Source organism: Triticum aestivum, chromosome 1D, assembly GCF_018294505.1.
Source record: "Triticum aestivum cultivar Chinese Spring chromosome 1D, IWGSC CS RefSeq v2.1, whole genome shotgun sequence".
NCBI classification, from domain to species: Eukaryota; Viridiplantae; Streptophyta; class Magnoliopsida; order Poales; family Poaceae; genus Triticum; species Triticum aestivum.
Genome location: NC_057796.1, coordinates 451,769,358 through 451,788,511, shown reverse-complemented (window position 1 = coordinate 451,788,511; position 19,154 = coordinate 451,769,358). Strand labels below are relative to the sequence as shown.

The following is a 19,154-nucleotide window of genomic DNA, read 5'->3' as shown; positions in this document are numbered from 1 at the left end:
GTTGTTTGTGCATGTGCACTCGTCAGCGCTGCCCGTACGAATTCCTCGAAAGCTAATTAATTTCGGAGTGTGACACCGGCAGGCCTGCTCGCCTAGTTAGCTGAAACGAGTTCGGGTCAGTTGACTGACCCAAATTTACTTTTTCAGTCGACTGACCTATAGTCAGTCCCGAATACGTACGGCGGTACGGGAGTACAGTACATCACAATATGTAATACAAAGTACAATACACGGCCGGATTATTCATGCCGGAGCATCACAGTGAGACCAAGAACCCGGTCGAGACCTCACGGCTCACTGCTCCTCGACGCCAGCGGCCCTGGCTCCGGCGAGGCAGGACTCGGGGACGACGACGCCGGCGGCCTTCCCGGACGCGCTGCGGCAGTAGGCAGAGGCGCCGCGCCCGCTGAGCCGCTTCAGGTTAACGTCCTTGAGCGACACCTGCCTGCACGGCACGACGTCGCTGCAGGAGAAGGTCACCGCCCGCTTCGACGCCGACGTGCCGGCGATGTTCACGTAGTCGATCTTCTCCACCGCCACCGTCCTCGTCGCCTGCATGCATGCGCCCAAGAACAAGAAGCAGACCACAAAGTTTGTTTCAGACATCGATCGGCGTGTTTGTCCGTCAGGCGAGCAGAGATCGTACCGCGGTTGACCCGCAGGGTATGGGGTGCTCGGAGCGGTACTGGTCGATGATGATGGGGTCGGAGACGTTCTTCATCACCACGTTGGCGAACTTCACCTTGCGCGCGTAGCCGCAGCCATCCTGATCCAGACAACACAAGTTCATGATGAGCTCCTGCAGTTCATGATGAGCTACTGCTAGATCCATCTTGCCTGCCAGGTCTTGATGAGGAGGCCGTTGGAGGTGTTGGCGATGAACATGGTGTCGACCTCGATCTTTTCGAGCCTGTCAGCCACCGGGGTCTCGCCTATGCTCCCAATACTGACAGATCCAACGCATGAGCAATGAGCAGACAAGCATTTACCAATGGAGTTGCTGATGAGTCAGCTAAGAAGCTACCTGATGCCATTGCCAGGTCCACAGGAGATGTATCTGAGGCGAACGTCGGTGCAGTTGCCCACCATGGACACGCAAGCGCCACCTGCTCAAAATAAGAGATTCAGTTAGCTAGGAAACCCCTTTCTTCTTCAGATGCAGAATGCCATTGACGGATCGAACACACACCTGTGGCGATGTGGATGTCGTTGACGTGGACGCTGATGGAGTTGACGAGGTGGATGCCGTCGGTGCCCGGGCTGCTCTCCGGCGAGGCCACCCTGAGGAAGCTGGCCCTGGCGTTGGAGCAGCGGGTGAAGGTCAGGTGCTGCTGCTGCCCGTTCTGCAGCGTCACGCCCTGCACCCGCACCCCATGGCACTCCTCGAAGTGAAGCGCCTGCATGCATCCGCCAAGAACAAAGAAAAAAGTGATAAATGAAAAGGCAAATGATGTCCCCTGATCCCACTGGAGCAAACATTCAGAGTAGTCAAACGGGACAGAGGAGTTCACCTTGGGAGCCTCCGGGGCTGTGCAATGCTGCAGAGACACAATTGGAGTAAAACAAATCAGTCTTCAGTTGTGTGATAGTGATACGCACAATCATACAGTGATGAAACAAGTAGTGAGTTCAACATTCATTCTCATACCTTGTCGTTGCGGTGCCTCCCCTTGCAGGCCTGCGCCCACCACTCCTGCCCGCGGCCGTCGATGACGCCGCCGCCGCTCACCGTCAGGTCCTGCACCTGGAAGAAGTGCAGCCACTTGCCGCCGTCGCGCCGCTCCCAGTCCTCCGGGCTGTCCGGCGCGATGATGTTCCCGGAGACCTGTCCCGCCCGCCGGGGCACAAACCAAGACTCGATGAGCGAAAACGCGCATGCAGGTGCGTGCATGCCGGACAAGAGAAGCGCACGCGGCGGCAGGAAGGAAGGAAGGGACGTACGAAGATCATGATCTCGTCCCTGCAGGGCCCGGCGAGCGTCACCGGCCAGATCTGGTACGACCTGCCGGCGGGGACGTGGATGACCACGTGGCCGTTGGTGCTGGCACAGGCCGCCGTCCATGCGTCAACGAGAGCCTGCACAGCAGAGCCAAAAAGACAGTGTCATGTTTGAGCAAGGTGGAGGCATGCTCTCGCATGGACGTACGTACCTGCGTGTCGTCGGCAGTGCCGTCGCCGACGGCGCCGAAGTCGTCGAGCGAGAGGAGGATGCGGGCCTCGGCGGCGCCCGGCAGGAGGAGCGCGACGGCGCCGGCGAGAGCCGCGAGACGGAGCAGAGCCATCGCCGTCGCCATGTACGGTACCGCGTTGCAGGTGGGTTCGCTGCTCTTGTTGGTGCCACGCCCGCGCTAGTGGTTGCTACCGCTGCTGCGGGTCACGGGCCGGAGGAACATTTGACGAGGCGCGGCGCGGCGAGAGGACGGGCGGCGGGGGCCATGCCGAGGACGGGGGCGCAGGCGCTCGCTGCCCGCTTTTCAGGCGTCTGGCCGGGGGCGGGGTGACACGGAGCATCAAAGCATCGGCGCAGCGGGTTCACGTGGGCGGTTGGACGTGACCTGACCTGCCGCGTTTGTACGGGCCAAACTGTGGCGTTGCGCTTGCGTCCGGGGGAGCTGTACGAGAACTGCAGGAGGTGCGTACGACTGGTTATCCTCGTGGCAAATGATCAGATATTTTGGGTTGGGAAACGTGCATATCTACAGTTTGAGCCACAAGTAATTCCGGACAGAGGAGTACCAATTTTCAGTGAGGCATCACACAAGAGAGTTTTCGGGCATGGTAATGACAGACAAAATTGCACAAACCATCAACTATTGGGGACGATTTTGCACATAACACTTACATTAGGGTTTGTTGCACGAGACACCGCATATTGATGTAACTCTTTGCATCTAACTCTAATCCATCGTTTAACTCTGTTTACATGAAGAACTCTCGTCTAGGGTTTCTCTGCCTCTCGTCGGCGCCGGCGCCGGTCCGCCTCGTCTCCTATGATCGTTGGACCATGGAGGTGCGGTGGATGCCAGCCCTTGTTGACGGGAGAGCTCCGGTTTTAGGTGTTTTTTTGAGTTTTGTTAGGGTCTATGCCATGATAAGAAGACGAGGCAGCGGCGGTTTCTTGAAGACGGAATAAGGTCCTCCCAGCCTAGCTCCCATCCTGGCGATGCATCTACTGTCGCCGGAGGGCGTGTGGCGGCGGATCTCGTGGGATTCGATCGGCGTTTGTCTTTGGTGGATCCGTCTGGATCCGGTCATCGTTCGTCTACGTATGTGTGTCTGCAGGTTGGATCCTTTCGATCTACGATTCTATTCATCGGCGATGGTTGTTGTTCTGGTGTGTTAGTCCTATGGGGCCTTACCACGACGACTTTCTGACTGTCTACTACAACAATATTTGCCCTACTCCAACGAGAGAGGGGCAATGACGGCGGCACGCCTTCGGCTCGCTCCAGTGTTTGTAGTCGTCGGTAGGTAATCTACGAATCCGGATGTAATTTTTACTTCTGATGTTCTTTGTATTACCTTGACAGTTGATGAATAGATTGAAAGATTCCTTGAAAAAAAAAAAACTTTGTTTACACAATTGGTAATGGGCGAGTCCCGCTTGTAAGTGCACACATGGCAAAATCGACGGCCACATCATCTTGCTAGTTAAAACCATTAATATTTGTAATTTTAGGTTGTTCATTCAATTTTTTGGTTCAAAATATGTTTTAAAAAATCCAATCATATTTGTACCAAGTATTGGTATGAAAAAAGCTTTAACTTATTCGGATCATAGTTTTGGGCAACTAACATCATACTACTTGAAGAACATAACTAGCAATTCTCACGGCTCGTCCTTAACAACATCCTAGATATACAATAGCCATTTTAATTACTTGTCCAGGCTACCCCAGAAACCACTAGCAACTATACATACTTGCACAACCAAATTCATATTGTGAGGTTATCATGGATGAGTGTAAAGGGGACAGAGCCACAAATGTTCCCGCCCATGTCTGGGAATGTCGTGCATCCCGGCAAGGGTTTCACCTTGGCTTCACGGTCAACACTTACAGGGTACTTCAAGAGGTGGCCTCTCATCTCAGTCACCTCATTGGCAGCGAACTGACCCCAGTTATGTTCCCCGAGATGTCGAACCCGCCTCATGCACTCTATGCTCTCTGGACGGTTGAAGTCTTCCTCGATAGCTCCAATATGCTCAGCCCAGAGCGACATTCTGTACCCGTAAACCTACACAAATTTGATTTAGAGAACAATTCCAGATATATCAGCTGAGTCATATAACTCACTAAATTATTTACTAACTTAAAATGCATCAAAAGCTGAGTAGTAGAATTGGCATCACAAGTGCCTAGTGTCATTCGTAGTATTCCAATAAATAATAAGAAAATGTATCAATCTGATATCATGTAATGGCAAAAACGACAGGTAGAAAACAGAGCCAATCAGCCAATGAAGACATGCCAGTCCTACAAGTACCAAGAAATGTTATGCAGAAGCAAGAGCTTGAAAAATGAGGCATAACACGATTACCTGTCCACGAGGGGCAGATATTTTATTTGCCCAGGTGTACTGTGGTTGATACGCTCCCATAGCAATCTCAGTATCTCTGGTTCCTTCCATGGACCTCTGGTTGATATTAGCCGATCCGATTATCACATATTCATCGTCCACAATCATGCCTTTGGAATGTACATAAACCATGAACCTCCTATTTTTCCTAGCTTGTTCCTAAACAGTAAAGTGTAAATGAGTACTATGTCCAAGGTCAAAGAAAATATGACAAAATTCATAAGACCTTATACCAATCTCCTTTCAGAACTAATGTCACACGGCTATTCAAAATAAAACCCATATGATGTAAGGATGCAGGTGGGTATCCTGCAAAACCCACATATAGGGCTATCAAAAGTTAATCCTATGTTAATCTCAAATTAAAAATTATACTAGGCTGATTTTTGTATGCTTGTATGGGGGTATTCGCGAGCCTCCTGCTTTCATCCTTCTGCAGCAAGAGATAAAAAAGGATCTGAACCTCTGGCATTGTCGTGCATCATGGATCATAGAGGCTAATAGAACCATGTCAGTACTTTTCTGAGACAAACACAGAACTGTCAAGTTCTCCAGGTGAAGGCCATTAAGCTCAACGCATCTAACTTCTCTACTATTATATTGCAACTGAAAACTCAAACATTTCAACCTTCCTGGGATGAATCAAAATAGCCAGGGATCACAAGCACAATGTGTTCAGACTTAAAAGGAAAACAAGACATCAGTCTCTCTCACCTGAGGACTATCTGCTGTGCTTGAAGCGCTAGGACTGTCAGAAGCTTCACGATTGCCAAGACAAAAGAAGACCAAATAATCCTGAGGCTCATATACATCATCCAAACCTACTTCTTTCAAGGCTCTATATATTATCTCGTACATCATTTGCATTGTTTTGTTCTACAATGCCAGAGGAAGAGAGAAAATTAGCGATTCCACAATATAAAATGAACCGAGATGCTCCATAACGAATAAACAAGTAACATGGCACAAATAAAGGTGCCCAATCTAACCTGCCAGTAAAGAATTCTTTGTGCTATGTGACCAGTTGGTTTACCCTCAGGCCACATATGAAGCACTATGTATGCAGAGAACCTCTGGTTCACCTTAATTTTGGTTGCAATTTTGAGAGCAATTTCAATTGGTACTAGATTGTTAGCCCCTGAAAGAAAACATATTGCAATCTTGAGTAGTCAATCAAGGAATTTGGTGTATTCTGTACTTCCATGAGAAGAATACTGAATCCGAAGTGGAGAAAAATACACTACACCCTAGTTAGGACTTTTTTTGGTTTAAAGCTAACTTTGTCACAACTAAACTATGGCTGTTTGGCTGTCCACAACAGCACAATCCTTGCACCTATCTTTTGTCAAGCCACAATAATTAGGTAATCTTAGATATGTTCTTGATTCCCAGCCACAGGTGTGGCCTACCACGTTTTATTATCCATATATAGCACATGTGCCATAGGCATAACTTTTTGCCGCACTTGTGACTATAATTTTATTGGCCACACTTTTGTGCAAGCCACATATTGCCGAAACTTAATTGTGTCCTGGTTAACCTTGAACAGCCAGCGTAGCTATAGCTGAGTCTAAGACTCCCTTAGACAAAGCGTGACTAAAAATCAGCGTCACACTTGTGGCAAAATTTGGCAAATAGCGGAGCCTAAGACGCACAGATCATATGAATAATAAAGTGTAATAAGCCGCCATTGTAGCGATCAATCAGGCACAACCTAAGATACTGTGGCATGTAGCACGTCTAAGCTTAGGCTGAGAACTAAGCATACCTAACTTCTCATGAAAGGAGGGTGACTATGCATTAAGTCAATGTAAAAGAACAAAGAGAAAAATATAAAGTACATTAAAAAAAAGCTTAGGCTGAGGGTAATCCTCCTTTTCTAAAAAAAACTATAAAGTACATGCTTACCAATATCTTTGTTTGAATCCCAATCGAATGAAGAACCTATAAAGTACTGATTCTCAATATAAATAAAGTGTTGGGCTGCCCGGATGGCATTCACATAAGCTGTGTGTATGCTCATATCAATTAGTACATTCTTTCCACAAACAAGATTCTGTTAGCCAAAACAGGAGTGTTAGTTAAAAACACGCAAACTGCAGTACATAATGTTAGCGGTGTTGCTGCTTTAATTGATTCAGTAACCTTTCTGGTTGCTTCTCGTGGATCCTTTGGAAATCCCTTGGCAGAGTTGGAATCAATAGATCGAAACACCTGAATATCAAAGTACAAAAGAGTTAAATGCCCGAAAGTTGAAACAAGAAGCAAGGAAAACCCTTGATTCTTGAGTTGCTCATTCGAAAAGAGAGATTCTTCAGTTACAGAATTTTGCAAGTACCTGAACATGCCATGCCTCAGGATCGTTGTCGCTAAAATATAATGTGTCGTTAATGTTTATGATATCAGGTATTCTTTCAATCCTGAGAAGTGCGTCATCATATGATTTTCCAAACTTCTTAATACCATGGCGTTTCGATGCCTTCAACCAACGCTCCTCAAAATTCTTTAGAACGTCATAAGCTGCTGGACCGTCGATTTTCGAATGCAAGTCATGCCATGGTTCCCTTGGGCCACGAGCATCAACCGCCTGTAAACAGATGACAAGGATAATTACTTTCAGAACAGAGATTTGAATAAACACTGAGCAGAGGACATGATGCAATTATTCTTCCTGACCTAAGATGATCTCCTTTCAATGATTAAAAGGCGAACATCACATAAGGCTCCTACTCTTGGAAAAAAAGAAGACTCCGGTAACACACAACACAAGTAGTACATGACAAAGGAATCAAACACTTACAGCAAAGTTTGGATTGTGATAATCCTCCTTGTGCAAAGTTTGAAGAGTCCGAAACAGAGGGTGCCCAGGTATATCGTAGCGTCCACCACATAAATCAAGGCCTCCAATAAAAGCAATTATTTTTCTCCTATTACCGCCAGCATCAGCATCCACGATAACTGTTTTCTGATGATGACTATATGTTGTTCCTGTTTCCTAGTAATCAAAACCTTCATATCATAAATAAATGGGACTGAAGAATTGATACAATACAAGATTACTTCATAAAATAAATACAAAAATGATTTAAATTGTGTGCAGCTATATATTTTAGTTTCTTGGTTAAATAATACTTCCTCTGTTCCAAATTATAAGATGTTTTGGTAGGCTAAGATAGCCTAACAAAACATCTTATAATTTGGGACGGAGGTAGTAAATAGTAAGAACTGATATTCTGAAGTATAAGACAGCAGCATAATATAAGTTTAAGGTTGCAAAAATAATGGATGGCACACAAACTAAAATCACACACATTAGCTAGGTGCACTGAACATAATACTTTCAGTCTCCAACAAAAGATGATCTACAATAACAGATAAGCAAAATGGTTATATGACATAATAATAGGGATAACCTTCTGTTTCACCCAGCTGTGACGTTTCCCAGCAGATCTTGGGCAAAGCAATATTTGAACCGGAGAGTGCTTGAAGAATCTACGTGTTTCCTCATCTCGTGTTCGCATATATCCATCCTATAATAAAATTTTCATTAGGAGGTGTACATAAATTCTTTCATCAGAAGTAAAAATAGACTGTCCTATCTTTACCATGTTTAGCAACTTAAAATTTACAAATGAATGATAAGTATTACTGGGAGATTGGTTGCACTACAATTTTCATCTTGGATGCAAAATTGCCTCAACACAGCAGTTTTGGCCTCTATACGAGTAACTCATACCATTCTGCCGATAATGGTCTCCGATGTTGGATCGTCCCATACAAGAAGCAACACCCTCACTCCTTCCTGTGACTTCATCTTCAACAGGTCCCCAAGTGACGGCACCTCCTCGGCCCCGTCCCTTACGAGGCGAATGGTGTGGAACACCGACCACCCGGCGATGTAAATCAGCCGCCGTGCCTGGATTATGGCGGTGTACATGTCGCGCCAGCATTGCCCATGTTGGTATTGCAGCCCATTGTCAAGCCGGATGTCCGGGAGACAGCCCTCCGGCACATGTGCATCCTGGTAGAGGGTCACCCTCATGCCACGGCGCAGAGGAAAGTATGCATCTGGCACGCCATGGCTGTCCGGCCCAGCAGTGACACCACGGTGGTACGCTGTGAGGTGAGCCACCGGGGTGTACTGTATGGAGAGCCGCAGCACTGCGCCGGGAGCGCACGGCCTGCCATTGGGATCCAGCAGAGGATAGGCGCCCTCGATCTTGTCCCCGCCGAGGAGCTGCTCGGCGGGAATGGCCGCGGCGCCGATGACCTGGCCGCCGAAGACGTCGTTGTCCTTGACGGCGAACTGGACCTCGGCCGCCTCGTGGCCGACGGGCACCACGAAGTTCTGCGCCCACACGGGGTCCTCGCTGTTGGGCACGACGTAGGTGCGGGCGACGGTGGCGGCGGAGACCTGGACGGTGACGTACGGGTCGCTGGTCATCGAGGCGCCGGGCACCTTGTCGGAGACGGAGCCGACGATGCGCAGGCCGAGGAGGTCGCCGAACCTCTTGTAGAGCACGCCCTTGTCGGGGAGGCCCCCCGCGTCGCGCACCCAGATGTCGAGGCTGCCGTGGAGCAGCACCACCTTGAGCGACGCCCTCGCGCTGCCGGGGCGGCGGCTGCTTTCCTCCATCGCCGGCCGCCTCCGCCAGTGCCTTCGGGCTGTGGGGTCCTCTGGTTCTGTACGGCTTCATCTCGCTCCCCGTCGACCAGTCGGCCTGGAATGGGCGGGGGGCGAGGCGAGGACCGGGACCTGCGGCAGCCGTGGGCTCTTCGGCGAGATGGGGACGAGGCGAGGAGCGGCAGCCGCACGGTGGTGTGGAAGGGAAGAGTCCTCGGCTCCGACAACGACGGCGGAAATGCGATGGAAGTTAAATCGGGAACACGACGGCGGCCGGTCCCGGCACGGCGGTCAATTGGATTCCCCGACGGATTTTCCTAGTGTTATTTTTCAACAAGAAAATTCCGCGACTATAAGTCTATGGCCCAAGGACGAATTATCTTTTGAGACAAATTCCTCGTGTTCACGCAGTGCATAGTGTCACAGCCACAAGGACAGCTGTCATTGCCAATTACTCCCTCCGTTCGTAATTATAAGATGTTTTAGATATTTTAAGATCAACTATATACAGATTAAAATGAGTGAATATACACATTAAAATGTGTGCAAATCTAAAGAAATAGAGAAGAACTAAAATATCTTGTATTTAGGAATGGAGGGAGTATATCAAAGACCCCAGAAAAAAGAAAATTGCACTGAAGGCCCCTGAAACTCTGCGCTGCAACATCTTTTTCGATAAATAATTTACTTTATTTGCTTAAAATGAAGCATTAAGAAGATACCATCTCCATTTCATAATGTAAGAGCGTTTTTGACACTACACTAGTGTAAAAAACACTCTTATATTATGGAACGGAGGGAGTACAAAACTTAAACATAGGAGCACACACCTGGCCTCTGCATAGTTAGGATGCACACGGTCAACATCAACTCACACGTACATGAAACGTCGTCAACTAGCAAAGTCATATAATACCAAAGCTATGTGTAGACGGGAAAAAAAGAAGAAAAAACCAAAACAATCAGATGTTCACTTAGCAAACTACAACAATGACCATGGGAAAGGGAAGATATCAGGTGATACCGGGGAAAATATCAAGTGCTACCAGCACTTAGTTGATACCGTGGTACGGGCTTCTGGGCCGTTGGATCTGAGATCCGACGGCTCCTTGAAATCTACTGTACTTACGTGAAATTTGAAGACTTTTGGATGACTTTTTGCAAAATGTTCAAGAGCTCCCGGGATCCGTCGGACCTGAGATCCAATGGCTCCCAGGAGCCCGTATCACGGTATCACCTAATGCCTGGTATCACCGGGAAAGTATCCCATGCTCCGGGAGCACCTACTCCAGAGTGAGCTCTGTTCCAACAGTCATCTAAGGATGCGTGGGACCTAAACATAATTACAGGACTCCTTGAGGACTTTCTTGTAAATTTGTGTGAGCTCTCACTACGGACGTTGGAGTTGAGATTGAACGGCTCAGGAGCTCCCGGAGCACCTAAGCTCAATATTTCCCACCAACCATCTCATGACACCACATGGACGATGAGATTCTTCAACAACAACGCCTTCAGGAAGGGATCGACACTCTAACACTGTCGTCACCGGATCCAACCACAATGTCATAATCTAGGTTTTCACCCTAAAGATTTAGTCCGAGCATATCCCAGAAATGTCTTCAACGAGGTAACGGAGGGGCGCCGCCACCACCGTCAGCGGCAGTGGCCAGGGATCATGGATGGGAGGGACTTGCGACGACGGCTAGGGTTTTGGCCCTCTAGAGCTGCCCGCGCGAGGATCCCAGGAGGAAGAGGGGAAAGTGATCTACTTCTTGCTTCCAACTGTGGCGACGAATCAGAGGATTACGGAAAGGGGAGGGGGACTTCGAGTTGCATCTTTTTAATACGCAAAGTAGCAACTACGAGACCCGAATCTTAAAGCCGTGGATAGGTATGCTACACCTGTCGCCGTGTCCAATCGCACAATTCATCACAAACATGGTGCTCCTTTAAGGTTTTGTGACCGACAAAGAAACTTCGGCGGTGTAAGAGCAACTCTAACCGATCTCCTAAATTTTAGAGGAGTAATGGCTGGGTATACTCTAAAAATGTCGTTTCTAACCGAACCCCAAACCTAACAGAGGAAAAAAATCAGCGACACATAAACAGAAATTCGGTGTAAATTAAAAATATTTTAAATAAAACTTATTAAAATAAAGTTCATAATTTAGGCTAGAACTTTAAACCTACTTGCTAATCGAACTTATTCTCGATCTCCTTCCGCTCCGCTCTGCTCATCCCACCGATCATAGGGTCGGGGTCGTCGCTGTCGTTGTCGCCGTCGTCGTCGCTGGAGAGGTCGATGACCTATGTCCTCTACGCCGCATACTCTTTGTACATATGGTGCTCCGCCTCGATGTGCATCGTGTAGCGGAGGCGAAGCCCTGCCATGTAAGCATCACCGGCTTGCTCCGCCGCGATACGCTCGTGAGCCTCCCAATCTTCCCGCCTCTCATGTGGGGTTGCCACCCAGTGGTCGACTGATACGTCCATTTTGCATCATGCTTTTATATCGATATTTATTGCATTATGGGATGTTATTAAACATTATGTCACAATACTTATGCATATTCTCCCTTATTTTACAAGGTTTACACGAAGAGGGAAAATGCCGGCAGCTGGAATTCTGGGTTGGAAAAGGAGCAAATATTAGAGACCTATTCTGCACAACTTCAAAAGTCCTGAAACTCCACGGAAGTCAGTTTTGGAATATATTAAAAATATTGGGCGAATAAAGCACCAGAGGGGGGCCACCCACCATCCACGAGGGTGGGGGCGCGCCCCACCCCCTGGGCGCGCCCCCTGCCTCGTGGGCCCCCTGGCAGGCCTCCGGTGTCCATCTTTGGCTATATGAAGTCTTTCGCCCTAAAAAAATCAGAAGGAAGTTTTCGGCAGAAGCACCGCCGTCTCGAGGCGGAACCTTGCGGAACCAATCTAGGGCTCCGGCGGAGCTGTTCTACCGGGGAAACATCCCTCCGGGAGGGGGAAATCGTCACCATCGTCATCACCATCGATCCTCTCATCGGGAGGGGGTCAATCTCCATCAACATCTTCACCAGCACCATCTCATCTCAAACCCTAGTTCATCTCTTGTATCCAATCTTTGTCTCAAAACCTCAGATTGGTACCTGTGGGTTGCTAGTAGTGTTGATTACTCCTTGTAGTTGATGCTAGTTGGTTTATTCGGTGAAAGATTATATGTTCAGATCCTTTATGAATATTAATACCCCTCTGATTATGAACATGAATATGATTTGTGAGTAGTTACATTTGTTCCTATGGACATGGGAGAAGTCTTGCTATAAGTAGTCATGTGAATTTGGTATTCGTTCGATACTTTGATGAGATGTATGTTGTCTTTCCTCTAGTGGTGTTATGTGAACATCGACTACATGACACTTCACCATTATTTGGGCCTAGAGGAAGGCATTGGGAAGTAATAAGTAGATGATGGGTTGCTAGAGTGACAGAAGCTTAAACCCTAGTTTATGCGTTGCTTCGTAAGGGGATGATTTGGATCCATCTGTTTCATGCTATGGTTAGGTTTACCTTAATACTTTTTTTGTAGTTGCGGATGCTTGCAATAGGGGTTAATCATAAGTGGGATGCTTGTCCAAGGAAGGGCAGCACCCAAGTACCGGTCCACCCACATATTAAATTATCAAAGTAACGAACGCGAATCATATGAGCGTGATGAAAACTAGCTTGACGATAATTCCCATGTGTCCTCGGGAGCGCTTTCCTTTATATAACAGTTCGTCCAGGCTTGTCCTTTGCTACAAAAAGGATTGGGACACCTTGCTGCACCTTGTTTACTTTTGTTACTTGTTACCCGTTACAAATTACCTTATCACAAAACTATCTATTACCGATAATTTCAGTGCTTGCAGAGAATACCTTACTGAAAACCGCTTGTCATTTCCTTCTACTCCTCGTTGGGTTCGACACTCTTACTTATCGAAAGGACTACGATAGATCCCCTATACTGTGGGTCATCAAGACTCTTTTCTGGCGCCGTTGCCGGGGAGTGAAGCGCCTTTGGTAAGTGGAATTTGGTAAGGAAAAATTTATATAGTGTGCTGAAATTTACTGTCACTTGTTACTATGGAAAGTAATCCTTTGAGGGGCTTGTTCGGGGTATCTTCACCCCAACTAGTAGAGCAAAGAGTTGCTCCTCAACCTACTAAATCTACTGAAAATGTTTACTTTGAAATTCCTTCGGGTATGATAGAGAAACTGCTAGCTAATCCTTTTACAGGAGATGGAACATTACATCCCGATTTGCACCTAATCTATGTGGATGAAGTTTGTGAATTATTTAAGCTTGCAGGTATGCCTGAGGATATTCATGCCCCAATCATGAGCTCTGAAGAGAAATTATTATTCAAAAAATTTATGCTCGGCTTTCTCTCAATAATCGCTCCATGCTCGATACTTCTTGTACTGGTTCTTTTATGATGAAGACTATTGAATTCAGATGGGATTTATTGGAAATAATTAAACGCAACTCTGAAGATTGGGAACTCGACAAAGGTAAGGAGTCAGGTATAACACCTAAGTTTGATTGAGTTAAATCTTTTATGGATACCGATGTTTTCCGTGAATTTAGCAATAAATATGGACTTGACTCTGAGATAGTAGCTTCTTTCTGTGAATCCTTTGCTACTCATGTTGATCTCCCTAAGGAGAAGTGGTTTAAATATCATCCTCCCATTGAAGTAAAAGTAGTTGAACTTATTAAAGTTGAAGAAAAGACTATCACTTACAATGTTGATCCTATTGTTCCTACCGCTTATATTGAGAAACCACCTTTCCCTATTAGAATAAAGGATCATGCTAAAGCTTCAACTGTGGTTAGTAAGAGTAATACTAGGACACCTACACCCCCTGAGCAAATTAAAGTTGAACCTAGTATTGCTATGGTTAAAGATCTCTTGGCTGATAATATTGATGGGCATGTTATTTACTTTTGTGATGAAGCTGCTAGAATTGCTAGACCCGATACTAAAAATAAACATAGACCTGTTGTAGGCATGCCTGTTATTTCTGTTAAAATAGGAGATCATTGTTATCATGGCTTATGTGATATGGGTGCTAGTGCGAGTGCAATACCTAATTCTCTATACGAATAAATTATGCATGATATTGCACCTGCTGAGTTAGAAGGTATTGATGTTACAATTAAGCTTGCCAATAGAGATACTATTTCACCAGTTGGGATTGTTAGAGATGTTGAAGTCTTGTGTGGGAAAGTTAAATATCCTACTGATTTTCTTGTTCTTGGTTCGCCACAACATGACTTTTGTCCCATTATATTTGGTAGACCCTTCTTGAATACTGTTAATGCTAAGATAGATTGCAAAAAGGATGTTGTTACTATTGGTTTAGGGGATATGTCTCATGATTTTAATTTTGCTAAATTTCGTAGGCAACCCCATGATAAATAATTGCCTAGTAAAGATGAAATTATTGGTCTTGCTTCTATTGTTGTGCCTCCTAATGATCCTTTAGAACAATATTTGCTAGACCATGAAAATGATATGTTCATGAATGAAAGAATGGAAATAGATGAAGTATTCTTTAAACAGGGACCTATTTTGAAACACAACTTGCCTGTTGAAATTCTAGGGGATCCTCCTCCACCCAAGGGTGATCCCGTGTTTGAGCTTAAACCATTACCTGATACCCTTAAATATGCTTATCTTGATGAAAATAAGATATATCATGTTATTATTAGTGCTAACCTTTCAGAGCAGGAAGAAGAGAAATTATTGAAAACTCTGAAGAAGTACCGTGCTGCTATTGGATATACTCTGGATGATCTTAAGGGCATTAGTCCCACTCTATGCCAGCACAAAATAAAATTGGAGAAAGACGCTAAACCGGTTGTTGATCACCAACGACGGTTAAATCCTAAGATGAAAGAAGTGGTAAGAAAAGAAATACTAAAGCTTCTGGAGGCAGGTATAATTTATCATGTTGCTGATAGTCAGTGGGTAAGTCCTATCCATTGTGTCCCTAAGAAGGGAGGTATTACTGTTGTTCCTAATGATAAAGATGAATTGATCCCACAAAGAATTGTTACAGGTTATAGAATGGTAATTGATTTCCGCAAACTAAATAAAGCTACTAAAAAGTGTTGGGGAACGTAGCAGAAATTCAAAATTTTCTACGCATCACCAAGATCAATCTATGGAGTAATCTAGCAACGAGGGGAAGGGGAGTGAATCTACATACCCTTGTAGATCGCGATGCGGAAGCGTTGCAAGAACGCGGATGAGGGAGTCGTACTCGTAGCGATTCAGATCGCGGTTGATTCCGATCTAAGCACCGAAAGAACGGTGCCTCCGCGTTCAACACACGTGCAGCCCGGTGACGTCTCCCACGCCTTGATCCAGCAAGGAGAGAGGGAGAGGTTGGGGAAGACTCCATCCAGCAGCAACACGACGGCATGGTGGTGGTGGAGGAGCGTGGCAATCCCGCAGGGCTTCGCCAAGCACCGCGGGAGAGGAGGAGGAGGGAGAGGGGTAGGGCTGCACCGAAAGAGAGACGTTCTCGTGTGTGTATGGCAGCCCAAACCTCAAGTATATATAGGGGGAAGGGGGCTGCGCCCCCCTTAGGGTTTCCACCCCCAAGAGGAGGCAGCCAGCCCTAGATCCCATCAAGGGGGCGGCCAAGGGGAGGAGAGGGGGAGGCGCCCCACTAGATGGGCCCTAAGGCCCATCTGGACCTAGGGTTTGCCCCCTCCCACTCTCCCATGCGCCTTGGGCCTTGGTGGGGGGGCGCACCAGCCCACCTGGGGCTGGTCCCCTCCCACACTTGGCCCACGCAGCCTTCTGGGGCTGGTGGCCCCACTTGGTGGACCCCCGGGACCCTCCCGGTGGTCCCGGTACATTACCGATTTCACCCGAAACTTTTCCGGTGACCAAAACAGGACTTCCCATATATAAATCTTTACCTCCGGACCATTCCGGAACTCCTCGTGACGTCCGGGATCTCATCCGGGACTCCGAACAACATTCGGTAACCACGTACATACTTTCCCTATAACCCTAGTGTCATCGAACCTTAAGCGTGTAGACCCTACGGGTTCGGGAACCATGCAGACATGACCGAGACGTTCTCCGGTCAATAACCAACAGCGGGATCTGGATACCCATGTTGGCTCCCACATGTTCCACGATGATCTCATCGGATGAACCACGATGTCGGGGATTCAATCAATCCCGTATGCAATTCCCTTTGTCCATCGGTATGTTACTTGCCCGAGATTCGATCGTCGGTATCCCTATACCTTGTTCAATCTCGTTACCGGCAAGTCTCTTTACTCGTTCCGTAACTCACATCATCCCGTGATCAACTCCTTGGTCACATTGTGCACATTATGATGATGTCCTACCGAGTGGGCCCAGAGATACCTCTCCGTTTACACAGAGTGACAAATCCCAGTCTCGATTCGTGCCAACCCAACAGACACTTTCGGAGATACCCGTAGTGCACCTTTATAGCCACCCAGTTACGTTGTGACGTTTGGCACACCCAAAGCATTCCTACGGTATCCGGGAGTTGCACAATCTCATGGTCTAAGGAAGTGATACTTGACATTAGAAAAGCCATGAGCAAACGAACTACACGATCTTGTGCTAGGCTTAGGATTGGGTCTTGTCCATCACATCATTCTCCTAATGATGTGATCCCGTTATCAACGACATCCAATGTCCATGGTCAGGAAACCGTAACCATCTATTGATCAACGAGCTAGTCAACTAGAGGCTTACTAGGGACATGGTGTTGTCTATGTATCCACACATGTATCTGAGTTTCCTATCAATACAATTCTAGCATGGATAATAAACGATTATCATGAACAAGGAAATATAATAATAACCTATTTATTATTGCCTCTAGGGCATATTTCCAACAGTCTCCCACTTGCACTAGAGTCAATAATCTAGTTCACATCACCATGTGATTAACACTGACAGGTCACATCACCATGTGACCAACACCCAAGAGTTTACTAGAGTCAACAATCTAGTTCACATCTCTATGTGATTAACACTCAATGAGTTCTGGTTTTGATCATGTTATGCTTGTGAGAGAGGTTATTAGTCAACGGGTCTGAACCTTTCAGATTCGTGTGTGCTTTACGAATATCTATGTCATCTTTGTGGATGCTACCACGCGCTATTTGGAGCCATTTCAAATAATTGCTCTACTATACGAATCCGGTTTACTACTCAGAGTCATCCGGATTAGTGTCAAAGTTCGCATCGACGTAACCCTTTACGACGAACTCCTTTCCACCTCCATAATCGAGAAAATTCCTTAATCCACTAGGTACTAAGGATAAGTTCGACCGCTGTCATGAGATCCTTTCCCGGATCACCATTGTACCCTCTTGACCAACTCATGGCAAGGCACACTACATGTGCGGTACACAGCATAGCATACTATAGAGCCTACGTCTAAAGCATAGGGGACGACCTTCGTCCTTTCTCTATCTTCTGCTGTGGTCAGGTCTTGAGTCTTACTCAATACTCACACCTTGTAACACAGCCAAGAACTCCTTCTTTGCTGATCTATTTTGAACTCTTTCAAAATCATGTCAAGGTGTGCTGTCTTTTGAAAGTATCATCAGGCGTCTTGATCTATCTCTATGGATCTTGATGCCCAATATGTAAGTAGCTTTATCCAGGTCTTCCTTTGAAAAACTCCTTTCAAACAACCATTTATGCTTTCCAGAAATTTTACATCATTTCGGATCAACAATATGTCATTCACATATACTTATCAGAAATGTTGTAGCGCTCCCACTCACTTTATTGTAAATACAAGTTTCTAACAAACCTTGTATAAACCCAAAAACTTTGATCACTCCATCAAAGTGTATATTCTGACTCCGAGATGCTTGCTCTAATCCATGGAAGGATCACTGGAGCTAGCATACCTTTTAGCATCCTTAGGATCGACAAAAACTTTCTGATTGTATCACATACAACCTTTCCTTACGAAAACTGGTAAGGAAACTTGTTTTGACATCCATCTGCTAGATTTCACAAATGCAGATAATGCTAACATGATTCCGACGGACTTAAGCACCGCTACGGATGAGAAAATCTCATCGTAGTCAACTCCTTGAACTTGTGGAAATACTCTTTGCCACAAGTCGAGCTTCATAGACGGTAACATTACCGTCCACGTCCGTCTTCTTCTCAAAGATCCATTTATCTCGGATTTCATGGCTCTTAACCATTTGTCGGAATATGGGCCCACCATCGCTTCTCCATAGCTCGTAGGTTCATTGTTGTCTAGCAACATGACTTCCAAAACAGGATCACGTACCACTCTGAAGTAGTACGCATCCTCGTCGTCCTACGAGGTTTGGTAGCGACTTGATCCAAAGTTTCATGATCACTATCATGAGCTTCCACTTCAATTGGTGTAGGTGCCATAGGAACAACTTCCTGTGCCCTGCTACACCCTAGTTGAAGTGACGGTTCAATAACCTTATCAAGTCTCCACCATCCTCCCACTCAATTCTTTCGAGAGAAACTTTTCCTCGAGAAAGGACTTATTGCTAGAAGCAATTACTTTTGCTTCCAGATCTGAAATAGGAGGTATACCCAACTGGTTTGGGTTTTCTATGAAGATGCATTTATCCGCTTTGGGTTCGAGCTTATCAGCCTGAAACATTTTTCACATAAGCGTCGCAGCCCCAAACTTTTAAGAAACGACAACTTAGGTTTCTATAAACGGTGTCGTCTCAACGGAATTGCGTGGTGCCCCTTTTTAAAGTGAATGCGGTTGTCTCTAATGCCTAACCCATAAACGATAGTGGTAATTTGATAAGAAACATCATGGTATGCACCATATCCAATAGGGTGTAGTTATGATGTTCGGACACACCATCACACTATGGTGTTCCAGGCGGTATTAATTGTGAAACACT

General features: G+C 46.3%; 2 protein-coding genes across 3 annotated transcripts; both read right to left on the bottom strand.

The window, feature by feature from the left end:
- Positions 1–96: 96 nt before the first annotated feature.
- Positions 97–2,456, bottom strand: LOC123182852 (probable polygalacturonase At1g80170). 2 transcript variants are annotated; one of them, XM_044595524.1, is made up of 9 exons: positions 2,151–2,450; positions 1,942–2,076; positions 1,649–1,825; positions 1,512–1,538; positions 1,190–1,397; positions 1,025–1,106; positions 838–946; positions 647–766; positions 97–552 (listed from the first exon to the last, which is right to left on the bottom strand). In XM_044595524.1, exons 1-9 carry the CDS (start codon positions 2,292–2,294, stop codon positions 295–297), a joined length of 1,260 nt encoding a protein of 419 aa, XP_044451459.1. In that variant the 5' UTR covers positions 2,295–2,450; the 3' UTR covers positions 97–294. The 2 variants fall into 2 exon arrangements, with proteins under 2 accessions (XP_044451459.1, XP_044451458.1); XM_044595523.1 differs by having other exon boundaries at positions 1,190–1,538; positions 2,151–2,456.
- A 1,347-nt stretch (positions 2,457–3,803) lies between these two features.
- Positions 3,804–9,509, bottom strand: LOC123182851 (phospholipase D beta 1). Its single transcript, XM_044595522.1, has 10 exons — positions 8,315–9,509; positions 7,992–8,108; positions 7,379–7,573; positions 6,917–7,165; positions 6,724–6,792; positions 6,487–6,634; positions 5,568–5,716; positions 5,293–5,454; positions 4,540–4,737; positions 3,804–4,236 (listed from the first exon to the last, which is right to left on the bottom strand). Exons 1-10 carry the CDS (start codon positions 9,212–9,214, stop codon positions 3,937–3,939), a joined length of 2,487 nt encoding a protein of 828 aa, XP_044451457.1. The 5' UTR covers positions 9,215–9,509; the 3' UTR covers positions 3,804–3,936.
- Between the last annotated feature and the right edge of the window lie 9,645 nt (positions 9,510–19,154).